The following is a 17,070-nucleotide window of genomic DNA, read 5'->3' as shown; positions in this document are numbered from 1 at the left end:
TCAGGGCCGAGACCTACCTAAGCTGCAAACTGCTACACAAAATAGCTGCAGCTGCATACATGTTACTCTCCACATGCATTTATGGTCACAAAGGCAGGCCTTGGGCCCACCTGTAATAGGTAACATTAGAAGTTTTCCCGCTAGGGGCTAGAAAAGGACAATGACATTTGCCAAACTCTACCCAACTTACAGGCGAAAAATTGAGCCCAGCCCCAGTTAAAGGACATGTTCCACCCTAGGTACAAGCCTACTCCATTAATACAGCATTTACCAAGTGGCCTTTGCCCAGTTCTACCCCAGGACAAATTGGACCATGAGAAGGAAGGAGAGGGTGTTTTATGAAAACACTGTATATAGACAGGAAACTCCACACTAAAGGAAATGAACTTTTGCAAGTGTTTATTTCACTGTGACACTGGGGCTGCAGCAGGCAACTGCTCACTGAGCTGCCATTCACTGCAAGAGAGTTTTACTCCCTATAGGTCATTACAGAATCTAGATGTGGTGTCTGCTCACCTCTCAGTACCTAAGTTTCACACAGACCTAGATCACTTGTACATTCATCTGTCAGGGACACAACTTTTAAGAATTTAAAAGTACAGCTCTCTACAAATAAACAAATGGAAACATCATGCAAAAATCAGAAGATGAGACTGACAGATCAGGTTTGCAAGTAGATCAGCAGACAAATTTTAGCTGCCTATTTGCGTGCCCCCAGGAGGAGGAGAGGGGAGTCACTCAGGCTTCTTTTCGCTCCTATGCCCTACTTTACTGCAGGAGACCATCTTGGTTACAGCTTACACTTTCAGAGTTGCAGCAGATTAAGTGTTTTCTGAAGGTGCTGAGGAACTTTGAATTTCTCCTTCTGTTCTGTCTGTTCTATGAGAGTGTGTTCACTTGCTAGATAATGACAGAAACAGACACCTTATTGTGGAAAAGGTGGGGGATGCCTGTACAGAGCTTTGATTTAAAAAACTAAAGCCTAATAGGCAAGACAGTTTCTAGCACTTGGACCAAAAAAAAATTATATATATAAAAAATCACATCATGATGGAACTATTTACATTGTCTAGTGAGAAACAAGTTAAGAAATTAAATGCTGTAGCCCCACAATATGAATTTCTCTTCAGCTACAGTTAGATCTTGCCAAAAGAAGTGGAGAGAGGGTGACCATCGGGAGAACAGGACATTAACAAGGGATCGTAGTTTTTAAAACTCTGTATTATTCTCTATCACCAAACTCACAGAAACTTGAAACGGAAATGTTTCTTTAAAGAAATGTTCTACTTTTTCTTCATCACACACACTGGGCTGTTTTTGTAGAGTAGTTTGCAAGTGCTGGAATGCTAGCAGTAGTGATACACTTGTTTGAGGAATAAAGAATGTTTACAAAGGGGAAAGAAATAATGCAATGATTCTGGAGATAGATAGATGGCAGGAAAACAGAGATGAAATTGTTTGCATTGTGCCTGGGCCAGTGCCTTTTTAATTACACAAACAGACTGTTCTGAGTCACGTTAAAACAAGCTCTTATACACAACTGCCAGGAAAGTGAGATTTACAAACTAGTAGTTTAATTTTGTAGGAGTCAGTGATAGTGGCCTTTCACTGTCTCTCCTAAGACTAAATATAATGTAATTTTAAGGCATAATTTAATATCCATTTATTCCTAAAGCAATTGAAAATTTAACAAGCAAAGATGTAAGACAATGAAAACCCAACAATAGCTAGTTTGACAAGGGTGAAAGCCATTACATATGTACAGTGCAGAATCAGTCTTCAAACAAGGGAGTCTTGTTTTAAAAAAGCAAATGCAGACCCAGATTCTAGAAAAGCAAACACTGCTGACACAAGGAATGTTCATTAGAGTCCATTTCCCACTAGAGCTACTTTTTAAAAGGGAGGAAGAAGTGACTATTGCCAGTACCGCCTGATTAGGATAAACTTCACTGATTAACTGCTCCAGGACACATCAAACAGCACTGTTAATGAGTTTAGTACACTGGGAAGCCACACTCTACCAAGTCCCTAGTGTTTAGTGCCTCATAGGAAAAGCCTCTAGTCCACCAAGAAGACTTTATACCTATGATTAATTAAGATTCACTAAGCAGTGTAGTACTCAGGTATCATTTTCAGGACACACCCTTAAAGGTGACAGTCCTGTGTGGATTCTAATGCACATCCCCGTGAACAAAGTGTGCTGCACACATACACCTGCCATGCTACAGGCTCTCCCTCTCCAGTGACTGCCAACATCTCACAGCCACCAGAACCTCACATAGACTATTAACATGATAAAAAACACAGCTACGGCTGCCAGTTTGGCATAGGTGGAACGCATGTTAAGATACTTTGCATCTTGACGGTACTTCTTGGACAAACTGGACAAGTTGTTGGCCTTGGAATCCAAAGCTGTTAAGGAAGAGAAAGTGGAAGCAGATTAATTGCAGGATTAACAGTAACAAGACACTCCCGCTGTATTGTGTTCATAGATAATTGCAGCTGCTCTATTGGAGCTTTATCTGATTTATTGTGCATACTCCATTCCTCATGTTCTGAAGGATTCCTACATTAAGCTCGTTAGCCAAGCCACAACACAATGCAATATAAACTGTTTACCTCCCCAAACAGAAGGGTCAACAGTAACTTCACCAGCACCTTCAAAACACTAGCACACATCACTCCTGTCCTTGACACACACCACCAACATTCATCTTCACAGGACAAGAACAGCCCCACGCCCACAAGGGGCTTTGGCTCCTCCCAAAGTAGGGTTACAAATTGCCAGATGGTTTGTGAAAGAATAGCAGCCTTAATCATAGAGGTCACGGTAGTCACAGATTCCATGACTTTCTGCAATCTCCATGCCTTCTGCAGCGGCTGGTCTGGCTGACTTCAGGGCCGCCCCACAGCCAGCTGCACCTGCCGCTGCTGGAGTGACCCGGGGCCAGCTGCTCTGGCTGTCCCTGGGGCCAGCCGCACCGCCTGCTACTCAGGAGGCCCCAGGCAGCTGGCTCTGGGGACTGCTAGAACAGTGGCCAGTGTGGCTGGCTCCGGGGAGTGCCCGAGCAGCGGTCTTGGGGGTGCCCTGGGGACTGCCCGAACAGCAGCGGTCCTGAGGCAGCTGGAGCAGCGGCCCCAGGAGTGCCCGGAGGCCGTCCGGTGAGCAGTCCCCAGGAGCAGCAGCCAGGGGCAGCCAACCCCCAGCACTCGAGCAGGGCCCGAAGCAGCAGTAGAGGTTTAGTCAGGTATTTTTAGTAAAAGCCATGGACAGGTCACGGGCCGCAAATTTTTATTTATTGCCTGTGACCTATCCATGACTTTAATACCCCATACTAAATCTTAGCCTTATTTATGATGTAGATCAGACAAATGAAAATGCACTTTCAGCCAGACATACACACTACAAGGCAATCTTGATTCAGGAGGCCCTCTTTGCCACCCAGTCTCAGAATCCTTCCCTCAGCCATCTCCCGCCTGCCAGCCTCAGAGAGAGGAAGGAGTTTCAAAAGCTGAACTCCGTGTACCTGAGAGCGCCTCTCCTCGCTGTAAGACTTCTTCAATGTTGGCCACCATGATTCTCTGCACATCCTGTAACTCTGTATTGATGGAGCCTAAGTTCCTTCTTGCCCGGCTGTCAATGTAGAGTTTTTTGGTTTTCTGGATGTAAGTGTCTGGAACAAAAGGTGGTTGTCAACATGGAAAACTTTTCCCCCCAGCACTTCCTGCCTGCCGTGCCAAGAACATCCCTCGAGCCAGCCTCCACCTCTTTCCCTCCAAAACTGCACCCACCACCACACCTCTTACCCCGCTCTGAGTAGATCCCAACCACCTGACCTCATGACAGCATACCCCAAGGGCAATTTAACAACCCCTTCCTCCCCTGACAGACACAAGGAACACTGATGACTTGTTTTAGAGCACGTTGCATCCTGCGTGCCTTCACCAGGGACAAAGCAGTTGACAGGATGGATGCCCTTTGGACTTACAAGAACAGGCCACCCAAAAGAGGACATGTACATCTGAAGCCAATCAGCTCAGAGGTTTCCTCAATGTTTAATGAGAGTTGGCTCCACCATGCTTCACATCCACTTCCCACATCTCTCCAATGCTGCCATAAAAGTACAGCTGAGGGCTGTTTTGGAAGTCCCTACATTGCCCATGTGACCTCAAGTGAGAGGAAGTTTGCTGGTTTGCTTCCCACCCTTTAACACAATCGGGAGAACCGCTGCCTAGAGTAACAATATGGCTGCCCACGGAGCATGAGCATCCAGTGCTGTCTTTTTCTGGGCTACCCCAGTGCAGAACACTGCAGAGAGAGTGAGCAAGGTGCACACAAATGCTAACAAGAAAAAGCGGAAAGTTGGATTGTAGAAAATTTGCCATTTCCCCTACCATTTCTCCATTCACATACCTGGCATGCCTGGCTCATAGAGAGCACCAGATTTCTCCACTGTCAGTGGTAAGTTCCATGGCCTGAGCTGGGAGAGGCTAATGTGGCCAAACAAACAGGATGTTTATTAATTAGTCTCAAGGGGAAGGACCTCACCGAACTCAATGAAGGAATAAGGCCTGGAGACCGTCGGCACCTTCTTTCCATGCTGTTCATCAAACTCGGAATGCAAATCCTCCAGATATGCAAAGGCCAGCTTCTTGGGGAAGGTGGCCTCACACAACACCAGGTAACACACCCCTTTCTCAATAACGTAGCTAGAAGAGAACAAACCGGACAAATTTTAACCCTGCCCCTGTAAGACACCACTTTTCCCTTTCTCATATTTCCTTCTCTATGGCGGAGTGTCCCAGCCTTTGGGTTTATTATTATACTACACACAAAAGCATACCAGGCATCGCACAGCAGGCTTCATACGTGTCTCCCCAATATTGAGATATCTTGTCATTGCACTAACCCTTTCCTTTCCTCTGCAAATACCATAATCTCCATCTACTCACCCTCCTAGGAGAATTTATATGAGACATCATCTTGGATGGCTGGCTGGAATGCAGAATCCTAGGGCCTGACCCTGCAAGGTGATGAGAGCACGCAATGCTTGGCAGGTTGGAGCCCTTAATGAGGAGTGGGGAATGACTCCTTTCAGCAAGCTCATCTTACCAGGACATTGTAAAGCATTTTTATTTGGACTTCATAGCCACAAAGGCAGCTGAGTTGGCACAAACCAGCACACTATAGTCTAGCTCTAGCATCCCCTGCTAAAATGAATGTTTGTTTGGGATGGATATTGTAGTCTAAGTTTCAGGTTCTCGGTGCATTGCTCAGGACAGAGTTACTCTACTGCAAGTATCATGACTGAATTTCCACAGTTTTACACGTTAGGCTTCATTTTAAGTCTTTCTGAATACCTTAGTTTTTCTTTTCTTTTCCCTAACTACAGTGTTATTGAGGCTTCAGATCATGGGTTCAATCCCTGCCAAAGGCTTTTAACTTCATTTTAACAAAGTTTTGCCTGGGAATTTCCTTAGTGTTTTTGTTTGTTGTTTTAAAAAGTCCTGACATTGGATTTAGCAGAATAAGGGACATTCCCCTCTTCCTGCTGACATTCTGTCATCTGAAGGAGGCAGGCCCCACACTCCCATGCCCTTTCTGGTAACAAAATGGCAGATTAAATTCAACATTGGTAAGTGCAAAGTAATGCACACTGGAAAAAATAATCCCAAATGTTGGGTTCTAAATTAGCTGTTATCACTCAAGGAAGATCTTGGCATCACCCTGGACTTCTGCTTAACGTGCAGCAGTGGTAACAATGCTTAACAGTATCTTAAGAACTATTAGGAAAGGGAAAGAAAATAAATCAGATATTATCATAATCCCACTGTATAAATCCACGGTAAATCCACACCTTGAATACTACGTCCAGTTCTGGTCACCCTATCTCAAAAAGGATGTAGTGGAACTGGAAAAGGTACAGAAAAGGGCAACAAAGATGATCAAGGGTAGGGAATGGCTTCCGTATGAGGAGAGACTAAAAAAGATTAGAAAAGAGACGACTAAGGGGGGGATATGATAGAGGTCTATAAAATGAACAGCATGGAGAAAGTGAGCGCAGAGAAGTGTTATTTAGCCTTTCCCATAATATAAAAACCAAGGCTCAGGTGATGAAATTAACAGGGAGCAGGTTTTATATAAACAAGAGAAGGTACTTTTTCACGACACACAACTGACCTGTGGAACTCATTGACACAGGTATTGTGATGGCCAAAAGTATAACTCGGTTAAAAAAAAGAACTGAATAAGTCCATCAAGGATAAGTCCATCAATGGCTATTAGCCAAAACAGTCAGGAAGGCAAACGCATACACAGGGCAACCCTAACCTCTGACTACAAAAAGCCAGGAGTGAAAGATGGGGTGGATCACTCCATAATTGCCCTGTTCTGTATACTCCCCCTCAAGCTTTGGTACAGACCACTGTCGGAGCCAGGATACTGACCAAGATGCACCGTGGTCTGACCCAGTAGGGCAGCTCCATAATGTATGGGGGAGAGGATATGTTGTACAGTGCACAGGAGCATCTTCTCCTGGAGGTCAGCAGGACAGGGGGGGTGGGGGGAATAGGGAGAGAAGACTATTGTGGCATCTCCTACAGAGATTCAGAACTGCATCAATCCCCTGGCAATCATCAGATAGGTAGTCAGCCCTGCACAGCCTTAGGAGACTAGTTGGGGCATCCCAAACTCCACCCTGGATGAGTCTTAGACATGGGACTCCATTTCCCATACACAAAGCCTCACAGAGGCAAGCTGAGAAACAGAAATGCTGCTTGTCCATGGACCACTGGGACTTCAGGTTTTGTTATCTGACAAGAAAGTGTGATTGTGCCAATAATTTTCAGGCTGTGGCCTCATTCACATGTAGGCTATGATGAAATATAGTAGCTGGTGTGACTGCTTAATGGCACTTTACTGCATTCCACTTGTTTTGTTTTTGACTAATGAGCCAGGGTTTAATCCCTTCCCCCCCCCCACCCCCAATCCCCTTTTTAGTGTCTAACTATCATTTGTTCTTGCAAGTTTAGTTTTGTCCTTACTTTAGTGTCAGTTTGAGTTCCCATGCCAGAACAGAGAATATGTATTTTATTTCTAATTCAAGAACAAATCTGATTGGATGAAGTCCATTGGATTTTGAGATTTAGATCTGAACATATAGAACAGCACTTAGCTACCCCTCCACTAACTAGTGCTGCCTGCTGTTGAATGCTAACTGTGATTATGTTTATTACCATGTTTGTTGCTCTTCCAGACAGTAGTACAGCATACCAGAGAGGGCTGAAAGTCACCTACACTGGATGCAGATATAATTGAATGGCCCAAGTCATGGCATGCAACAAAGCACACGTGTGTGTTTGGGGGCTTGTTTTAATTTAAATAACTGTGGAAAACTCGTATTGTAGCACCACAGTGATACAAGACAATGAGGACATAGAGGTTATATTGTTATTGATGGGACTAAGGTAGGTTGCCTAGGGGTTCAAAACTTTCATTATGCATATGCACTATTGTGGATTTATTGGCATTAAAAGTAACTGGTAAGTCACCTATCCTTTTCTCTTTACTTAACACACATATGTAGTGATTTAGCACGCTGTTAATTTGTACATTGCCATAATGGGCCAATTATTTTCTCAATCACTAGGCTGCTGTGTGGAATGAAAGTTTTGAAACCATACAATAGCCTGGTAATTCTGGTATCCATATGTTCAACAGCAGCTTCAAGCATACAGATCTGATTTTTCCTCAGCTTAGCCTCTAGCGACCCAGAAATGTTTAAATCCTTCAAATTTGCCACATTCAAGAATTAATTTTTGGACAGAGAGGCCAGGATTATCTGTTTTTGTTGCACTCCCAACATGGTACTTCCTAGCTTTAGTAAAAAGCCTCAAACAACAACGGGGCTTGCCTTGAACAGTAAGAGTGTAGTCACCACTGTCCACCATGGAATAGAATATACTCACAAATTAGCTTCTTGATTTACCCTAAGAAAGCCCCTAACTTGTTCCACATCAGTCCATGACCCAGTTTCTAAAGTATGTTCCAAAACAGTGCTAGCCAAACGATCATTTTTGATCCTTGTCTTCAGTGTTCTGACCTGACTACCAACCCAACACACATACTGGATCCCTCCCAGCATAACCCACTGTTACCTCAAATCATTATCAAGAGCTTGAGCAATCCATACATAATCTTTCAGGATTCGAAGAGCAAAATGAGAAAACATATTTCAAAACAAAACCTTTTAAGATAGGGATAATCTCCTATGAGGCACATACACCTCTACCTCGATATAACGCTGTCCTCGGGAGCCAAAAAATCTTACCGCATTATAGGTGAAACCGCTTTATATCGAACTTGCTTTAATCCACCGGAGTGCACAGCCCCGCCCCCCTGGAGCACTGCTTTACCGCGTTATAGCTGAATTCGTGTTATATCGGGTAGCGTTATATCGGGGTAGAGGTGTAACAGCAAGCTAGAGTACAATATCTTCTCTTAACACGGTCTCCTGTCATATGCACAGCCGCACCATCACACTTTAGGCCAGCCGGTTTTGATCTGAGCTCTCTTGCCTTGGTCTCCATGTTTCCCAGAGCTGTTTTTACTCCTTTTGTGATATTAGCTGTTTCGGATTCCAAGTTTTCTATATCAGTAGAGAAAGCACACAGATTTCCAATGCCGCATAGCATTGCCACCCCAGATTAACCGTAATATAAATTTTCTCACGTAACGGCTTGATTTCGCAACTTTAACACTGCACTAACACTTTTTTGGTATAAATTTTAACACAGTATAAAATCATGTAATTAGCCCTTTTTGCAATGCATGTATGTAGGGGAGAGAGATACAGTTGGCCACCTTTAACTTTTTGCATTCTTGATTTCTGAATGTTTATCTGTGCAATCTTAATTAATATACTTTTGGAATTTAATTTCTTATATTTATTTTAATATTTTACATTTATTTTAAGAGAGAGAAAAAAAACACTTCTTTAAGAGGCACCAGCTGGCAAAGGCCAAGAGTTGCCTTTTCATGAAACTAGTAATCTGTGCACTTAAAGACTTACAACACTAATCAGCCAAAGGTCAGCTAGTAACTAATTTCACAGCGGACTGCATAGGCACTTATCACCTGCATACCTATCAGTGTGTATACTCACATGCCATGATAACTGAGTTGGTTGTAAGGCTTTTTGACTTTAATCTCCAACATTAAAATGGCCGAAGAAAATTCTTCAAACTTGGTCTGGGGTCTCAGTGAGAGCCAAATTTTCTTCAAACTTTGTCAGTTTCAAGGCTATTCATATTAACACCTCAGCACATTTGGAGAAGTGCACATTCCATTTTGCTCCACGACATCTGTCATGGCATTTTTTACTCTGCACTATGTTATTTTCAAGCAGTTAGAATGTCAGTTAACGAAGAACATTTTTTTCCTCGGCCAAGCTAATGCACTAGCCACTAAAGAGGACTATTTTAGGCCAAATCTCAAACACCATTTTTTTTTATTCAGCATTATCAAAAGTTTCATTAGAATTTTTGTTTAAAACTAAAACTGATTTTCTTTTTCATCTGTGACTTTATGTCTCATCCTAAAAATGGCACCAGCAGCAATCTGCACCTCTTAACACAGGGGTGGGCAAACTGTTTGGGCCAAGGGCCACATCTGAGTGGGGAAATTGTATGCAGGGCCGGGGCAGGGGGTTGCGGTGTGGGAGGGAGTGCGGGGTGTGGGAGGGGGTGCAGTGTACAAGAAGGGGCTCAGGGCAAGGGATTGGGTCAGAGGGGGCTCAGGGCAGGGGGTTGGGGTGTAGGAGGGGTGCGGCGTGCAGGAGGGGGCTCAGGGCAGGGGTTGGGGTGCAGGGTGTGGCAGGGGGCTCAGGGCAAGGGGTTGGGGTGCACAGGGGTGCAGGGTGCAGCAGGGAGCTCAGGGCAGGGGGTTGGGGTGCAGGATGTACAAGGTGGCTCAGGGCAGGGAGTTGGGGTGCACAGGGGTGCAGGATGCAGCAGGGAGTTCAGGGCAGGGAGTTGGGGTGCAGGAGGGGTGCGAGGGGCAGGCAGGGGCTTGGGGCAGGCAGTTAGGGGGCAGGAGGGGTTTGGGCTCCGGCCTGGCGCCGCTTACCTAAAGCGGCTCTGGGGTGGCAGCGGCGTGCACTGGGCTCAGGGCACCGCTGCGGCCCCTGTGGGAGGGCGGGGCGGAGGGCTCCATGTGCTCTGCCCTTGCCGCGCCTCCAGGTACCTCCCCCGAAGCTCCCATTGGCCGCGGTTCCCCGTTCCCAGCCAATGGGAGCTGCGGGGGGTGATGCCTGGAGGCAAGGGTAACGCATGGAGCCCCCCCGCCCGAGGGCTGCAGGGGCGTGGGGCCCACAGTGCCACAGAGGGCAATCCCGTGGGCCAGATCCAAAGCCCTGTGGGGCCAGATCCGGCCCGCGGGCCGTAGTTTGCCCACCCCTGCCTTAACAGTTGGCTGAAGAACTGCTTCAATGCTGACTCACAGGGCAAAGTGCTCCTCCCCTGCCTACTCACCCACAACACTTCCAACACCCCTCAACTGCACCTCTAAGATCTCCCAGAGAAATACTGAACTTGGCTGTAATTTTCTTAGTTTAACAGCTCTGATGAGATCAAAGCCACTGCAAGGTGGTTGTGATTCATAAATAACTGTGACCAAAAACCGGATAGACTTTTTTGATATAGTTATAAGTTTGGTAAGCAGAGAGAACTATGGACACTACATAGCAAGAGCTTTAGTATGATTTAGATATAATCTTCCCCAGGCATCTCAGTGGAAGTCAGAATGATGTTTGGATAATATTGTGGTATGGAAACAAATGACTGACAGATTGACTGCAAACTGGTAAGAGATATCAAGTAGCATCTTTGGGAACAGAAATTCTCAACACAGGAATTGCCTGACTGGATCAAACCAGTGGGCTACCTAGTCCAGCACCCCATTGCCAACAATGGCCAGCACCAGACTGCTTTAGAGAAAAGTGAAAAAATGTGGAAAAACCTGCAGTAAGTGATTATGAGTTAACCCATCTTGAGGAAAGCTGCCTCCTAAGCCCCAACTATTACAGACTGGCTTTGTGCCATGAGAGTGCTTCCAAACAAGGGTTTTTAACTCTAGATATTTTTACCTGTACAAATTTTTTAAATCTTGCTACCGTCTTGCCCTCAATGAGATCCTGTGGCAATTAATTGCATTGAAAACAATTTCCTTTATCAGTTTTGACTTTTTGTTTACTTCGCTGTTCCCTTGTTTTTGTGTTATGAGAGAAGGTGATTAGAGGTGCCTCTACCTTCTCTATAACTTTCATCATTTTGTATACTTTTATGTCCCCTCTTATTAATCTCCTCTCTAAAGGTAGCCAGTCAAATGTTTTCAATCTTTAGTTTAGAACAGGGGTAGGCAACCTATGGCACATGTGCCGAAGGCGGCACGCGAGCTGATTTTCAGTGGCACTCACACTGCCCAGGTCCTGGCCACCGGTCCGGGGGGCTCTGCATATTAATTTAATTTTAAATGAAGCTTCTTAAAGATTTTAAAAACCTTATTTACTTTACATACAACAATAGTTTCGTTATATATTATAGACTTATAGAAAGAGACCTTCTAAAAACATTAAAATGTATTACTGGCACGCGAAACCTCCTTAAATTAGAGTGAATAAATGAAGACTCAGCACACCACTTCTGAAAGGTTGCCAACCCCTGGTTTAGAACCTAGGAGGTTCCAATGTGCATAGCTTTGAATGTGTCAACATTTCACTTCAACTGCCACTGTGCTGCCTAGCTTGATTAAGTCCCTCTGAAGTACATCAGTCTTCTTAGGTCTTAACCTACATGATGTTGTGTCGCCTGCAGATTTTGCCAGCTCGCTGCTTACCCTGAGCAAGTCTGCTAGAACTATGTTGTACATCAGTAAGATTTGCAGATGACCCTAACTTAGAAGGGTTTACAATGAAAGCAAAGGGCAAACATTATGGAAGGTTTTAGAGTGAGACAGTGAACTCAAAGGGATGAGCTAAATGCAGCTAAGACACTTCGGGTTATTAATACTAATCAAAAGTGTATAAAACATGGACAATGCTTGCTGGAGAGCAGAAATGCTGAGGAGAATCAGGGAAATAATGAACAACAAATTAGATGAGCTCGTAGTGCAAGGCTGATACATGAAAGGATATACTATAGTGGAATGGAGAGAGAAGAGAATCTTGTATAGGAAGAATCAACTGTGGTAATGCTAACCTAAGTATAGGTGGGACTCCTCACTATTAAAAAAATATATTGATAAACCTCAGAGAATCCAAAGGACAACAGATGCTAGAATGATTAGTGGGCACAATCTGTAGAGAAAACATAAAGGGGACCAAATATATGCAGTCTACAGAAAAGAGAGTGGCCGAATACAACAACTGGATAGGAATGCAGGAAGTCTAACAATGCTAGAGAAGAAAAGAAATTTTAAAATGATTGAAAGGATATAAAAGGAAATAACACTCTCTCTGAGCACAGGTTTCCCATGGCTGGTGGGATGACTCTTACTCTTCTCTGATGGCCCAATTTCTAGTATACCTCCAATGTCTCCTGGAAGTACCTTTCAGTTTTCTATAGATGTAGGTTGGGATACCTACATTTTCCACCTTAATCTCGACAGCATGTTTTACTTACTGGAAAGCCATGGATCCTGCTTCTAGGGTGCATCTGGTAGGCGACTGTTCATTCAACTTCCGGAAAAGCTGTTTAGCTTGGCTCTGATACTGTTGCAGGTCCCGACCTGACTGAGAAGGGGAAAAAGTCTATTAGGCATGGTTCTACCATATGGCAAAATGAACTACAAACAATACAACAACCTCTTAAGGTATAGGCAGGCCCTTTCCCACAAGGAAACTAACATGATATCCATAGCTAACCTCAAACAGTTTTACCAGAATTGGATCTGAAGTCAATGAACACAGTCAAACTAAGAGGTAGGTGCTGGTAAATCTCAGGAATCTACCTCTGATGAATATCTCAGTCCCCATTTAGGAGGTCCCCTAGGGAGTTTTGTTTTGTTTTTTGTGGCATCTCTTGTGCAGGGTCTTGGTCCAGAGAAGGTGCTTCAGTCTCACTGCCCTGAGGGAGAGGGGAAGAGTTCATGATTCAAATGGTATGTCTATACTGCAGTGTCAGCCCCAGGTTTGAACTCAGGCTTAAGCCTACCCCACTCCCATCTGTCTACACACAAATTGTGCTAACTCAGGACTTGGACCCTGGGTCCCAGTACCCCACGGGTGAAGGGTCCAAGTCTGAGTCAAACTGGAACACAGGGTTCAAGCCCTATTACTTTGCAGTGTAGACACAGCCCTGCTAGACTCACGCTGTGCCAAAGATGTCCTACAATCCCACAGGCCAGCTTTCTTTGTCCTCTGGACAGTCAAGTTTTCCCACATGGCACCATGAACAAAGGGGTAGAGTGGACACATTTTGGGAGGGTGCTAAGAAGTCTGGGATAAGGGTGGTTGGACTCAGACCAGTATAATGTAGCATGGATGCTGGAGCCCCAAGCTGGGACCCAAGGTTCAACAATTCCTCGGGTTATAAATGAGTATAGATGGTCAAACCTCGGTTAACAAATCCTGGGTCTGCTAACCAGGAGCGGCGCCAGGGTTTTTGCTGCCCTAGGCGGCAGTGCTCCTCCTCTGAGCATTCGGCGGCGGGGGGTCCTTCCGCTCCGCATCTTCGGGGCACTTCGGTGGCGGGTCCCGGAGCGAGTGAGGCCTAGGGTCGCCTAGTGGAAGCGCTGGTCCTGCTGCTAACTTGAGTTCTACTAACCTGGGCTTACACTGCAGTGAAGACATACTGCCAGGATCTCTCTCTCCAGAAGTATTAGCTTGCTCCCTCAAAAGTGTGCACGTATGTGAGAATCTCACTGATGGGTGGGTCTTGGCGTCTTACACAGTTTTGATCTACTTTGGGATCTCAGTGCTGGAAGGCTCTCTAGGAACTTCATTGATACTGAGGAGACACATGGTCTCTCTCTCGGGAGTCTAGATGCTGGGGGGAGGCGGGGTGCCTAGAACTTGGTGCCAAATCTAGTCTCCGCCTTTCTCAAGGACTATAAATCTTAGTCTACACACCTACATCAGGCGGGGTGTGAAAAAAACACCCCCCCTGACATCGCTATGCTGAACCAACCCCCAGGACAGATGCAACTACGTTGATGGAAGAATGCTTCTGTCACATAAATAGTATCGTTTGGGGAGGTAGCACTCCTACCCAACAGAAAAGACCTTTAATCAATGTAAGCTGTGTCTGCTGTAGCCTATAAAATAGGTTAAATCAAAATTAGGCTTAGGTTTCAGTTAGCTTAAGTGTAGACAAGTATGGAAAATTAAAGCTGGTAGTTTAAAAAAAGCTAAAAATAAATTGAAAATAGTAAAATAAAAAAAACTGAAGGTAACAAAGACATGACCCAAAGTTATGTTGTGGCTATGATTTGGTTATAACTGTTTTAGCACAATTTTTAATAAAACATTTTAAAATTTAAAAATCACTTATTAAAATGATTGTATTAATAGTTTGAAAATAACATTCGTGCAAGGGTTAATTTAAATAATGTATAATGTAAACAGCCAATAAAAAGGTGGCAAAAATGTAAATCTGCTTATCGGTAGGTTTGATGTTAATGAGTATTATAATTGGTTATAACAGAAGTAGCCTTGCTGAATTGGAAAAGAGCTCCAACTAACATTAAAAAGGTACCATTAGGTTCCAGAATTATAAGGCTATACTTCACTCTGTTGTCAGTGGACTAATCACCCATTAATACACTATTTCATCTATTTCTATTTCATGTCTTTCTCTCCGTCCCAGGGGGTGGGTGAGTCTAGTGTCCAACGGGATCACAGTCCGAGAAGAACAGTGCCAAATGTCATCAACCTTGCATGAAACTCACGTTTGCCAGCACAGTCAAGCTCTACCACAGCCTTCTGAGGGCACACATCCAACCCACCTAGGGTCTGCTTTGTAAGCCTCCACACAGCCTCTGTGTCCCCCCCCGAGGACGGATCTCAGTCTGAGGGGGGCTCTGGGCCAGGAAGAGAGGGTGTGCGTCTGGGGAAGGGCTCTGGCTCGGGAAGGGGGGCCGCTGAACAGGGAGAGAAGGGATCTGGGGAGGATCTCGGGGGCCGGGAGGGAGTGCTTGGGGGGGGGGACTTCTGGGGCGAGATAGGGGGGACCTGTCGGGAGTGGGGGGCTCTGGGCCGGGAGCGGGGGAATCGGGGGGGTCTCGGGAGCGGGGGAAAATTGGGGGGCTCTGGGCCGGGAGAGGGTGGGGCTTGGGGGATCTCGGGGGTTCTGGGCCGGGAGGGGTGGTGGTGTCTCGGTCTCTCACCTGCTCATCCTCCTGCATGGAGGCGGCCAGGGGGAGCCCGTCCGCCACCCTCGCGATCATAGTCAGCAGCACCATGTCTACGCCGCTCCAACCCGGGAGCCGCTGCCGCTGCTCGGCCCCGCGCCCGCCCTCCCTGCCTGCCTGCTGCCACCCTCTGACTGGCCTCTACCACTGAGGTGGCCGGAAACAGCCAGCGCAGCATCCGGGCTACGCCACTGGAACTGCCGGGTTACTTCCGGTCCGCTGCCGAACGCAACCCGACCGGCACCACCCACTTTCGGTGGGGGCGGCCCGGGGAGGGGGTGCCCGTGGGCCGCGAAGGGAGCGACTCTAGCGGATCAAAGCCGGGAGGTCCGGGCGGGGCGGGTCGGGTGCTGGGCCGCGCTCCGCTCAGGAGTGGAGTAGGGCGAGGCGAGGGGGCCGGGCGGTAAATGAGCCTAGGGCCAGGGGAGGTGGGGCTTCCCAAGGCAGCTCGTCCCCGCTGCCCATCCCGCACCGGGCCCTGCTCCCACTCCCCCGGGCGGTCTCGACTCAATGGGGATGTGGGCTAGGCCCCACGCCCTGAGCAGGCCCGACCCCAGCGCTGGAGGCCGAGTTGCCAGGGCTCGGGCCGGGAGGGGCCAGAGGCGGACAAGCCTATCCCCTTCGCCCATCCCGCCGGAGAAAGCGCTGAGCCTTCCCGCTGCTGCCCTGGGCTTTACTGCCCGTTTACGCAGTCATCCCATGTGGGGCTGACGGGTTTGTTGTCATGGCCTCTCAAAGCCTGGTCTAGAAATGCTGTAAGTTCGGCACAAAACATGAAGTCGGGTGATTCCGTGGTCGGCCACGGGGTCCCTTGCATTTTCTTCACGTCTCGCTGTAGTTATTGCATTGTGTGTATGATGTATGTGCTGTGAATACCCAGTTAACTAACATCCTCTTTTACACTGAATTTGTACGGTCACATGTTCTCAGGTGTCTAACTCTGCGAGCCTTACCGTTAACTCCCCCTTTGCTGTGTTTTCCAGAGTGAATGGCTATAGACTAGAATCATTCTTGACTTTTATGTAGTACTTATACCTGACGTGACAGGTTAAAAGCTGGGGCACAGTAATTCCTGGAGTTAGTTGCCTCCCATAGATGGTATTTTAACTTCTAGGAAGATAATGACAAAGGAATAATTAATAGACTTCTAAGGGCAAACAGGACCAGAATGATCATAAGAACGGCAATACAGGGTCAGACCAAAGGACCATCTAGCACAGTATCCTGAGGGAATAAACAAAACAGGTAAAAGTGATCCACCCCTGTCACCCAGTCCCAGCTTCTGGGACACCATCCCTGCCCATGCTGGCTAATAGCCATTGATGGACCTATCCTCCATGAATGTATCTAATTTTTTTTTTTTTGGACACTGTTATCGTCTTGGCCTTCAAGACAAAATTGGCAAATTTGCAGATGATACAAAACTACTCAAGATAGTTAAGACCCAGGCATTCTGTGAAGAGCTACAAAAGGATCTCTCAAAACTGGGTGACTGGGCAACAAAATGGCAGATGGAGGGTCCTGTGGCACCTTTAAGACTAACAGAAGTATTGGGAGCATAAGCTTTCGTGGGTAAGAACCTCACTTCTTCAGATGCAAGTAATGGAAATCTCCAGAGGCAGGTATAAATCGGTAGGGAGATAACGAGGTTAGCTCATTCAGGG

General features: G+C 46.2%; 1 protein-coding gene across 2 annotated transcripts; it reads right to left on the bottom strand.

The window, feature by feature from the left end:
* Window positions 1-1,849: 1,849 nt before the first annotated feature.
* LOC113407533 (vesicle-trafficking protein SEC22b) lies at window positions 1,850-15,457 on the bottom strand. 2 transcript variants are annotated; one of them, XM_026656144.1, is made up of 5 exons: window positions 15,383-15,457; window positions 12,679-12,788; window positions 4,550-4,710; window positions 3,528-3,674; window positions 1,850-2,412 (listed from the first exon to the last, which is right to left on the bottom strand). In XM_026656144.1, the coding sequence occupies exons 1-5, from the start codon at window positions 15,455-15,457 to the stop codon at window positions 2,258-2,260; spliced, it is 648 nt and encodes a 215-aa protein (XP_026511929.1). In that variant the 3' UTR covers window positions 1,850-2,257. The 2 variants fall into 2 exon arrangements, with proteins under 2 accessions (XP_026511929.1, XP_029768311.1); XM_029912451.1 differs by lacking the exon at window positions 15,383-15,457 and adding an exon at window positions 13,007-13,056.
* Between the last annotated feature and the right edge of the window lie 1,613 nt (window positions 15,458-17,070).

This window comes from Terrapene carolina, unplaced genomic scaffold (assembly GCF_002925995.2).
Source record: "Terrapene carolina triunguis isolate 2854851 unplaced genomic scaffold, T_m_triunguis-2.0 Scaffold212, whole genome shotgun sequence".
In the NCBI taxonomy this organism is placed as follows: domain Eukaryota; kingdom Metazoa; phylum Chordata; order Testudines; family Emydidae; genus Terrapene; species Terrapene triunguis.
Note: the sequence above shows the minus strand (reverse complement) of the source record. Positions and strands in the feature narration are given on the sequence as shown.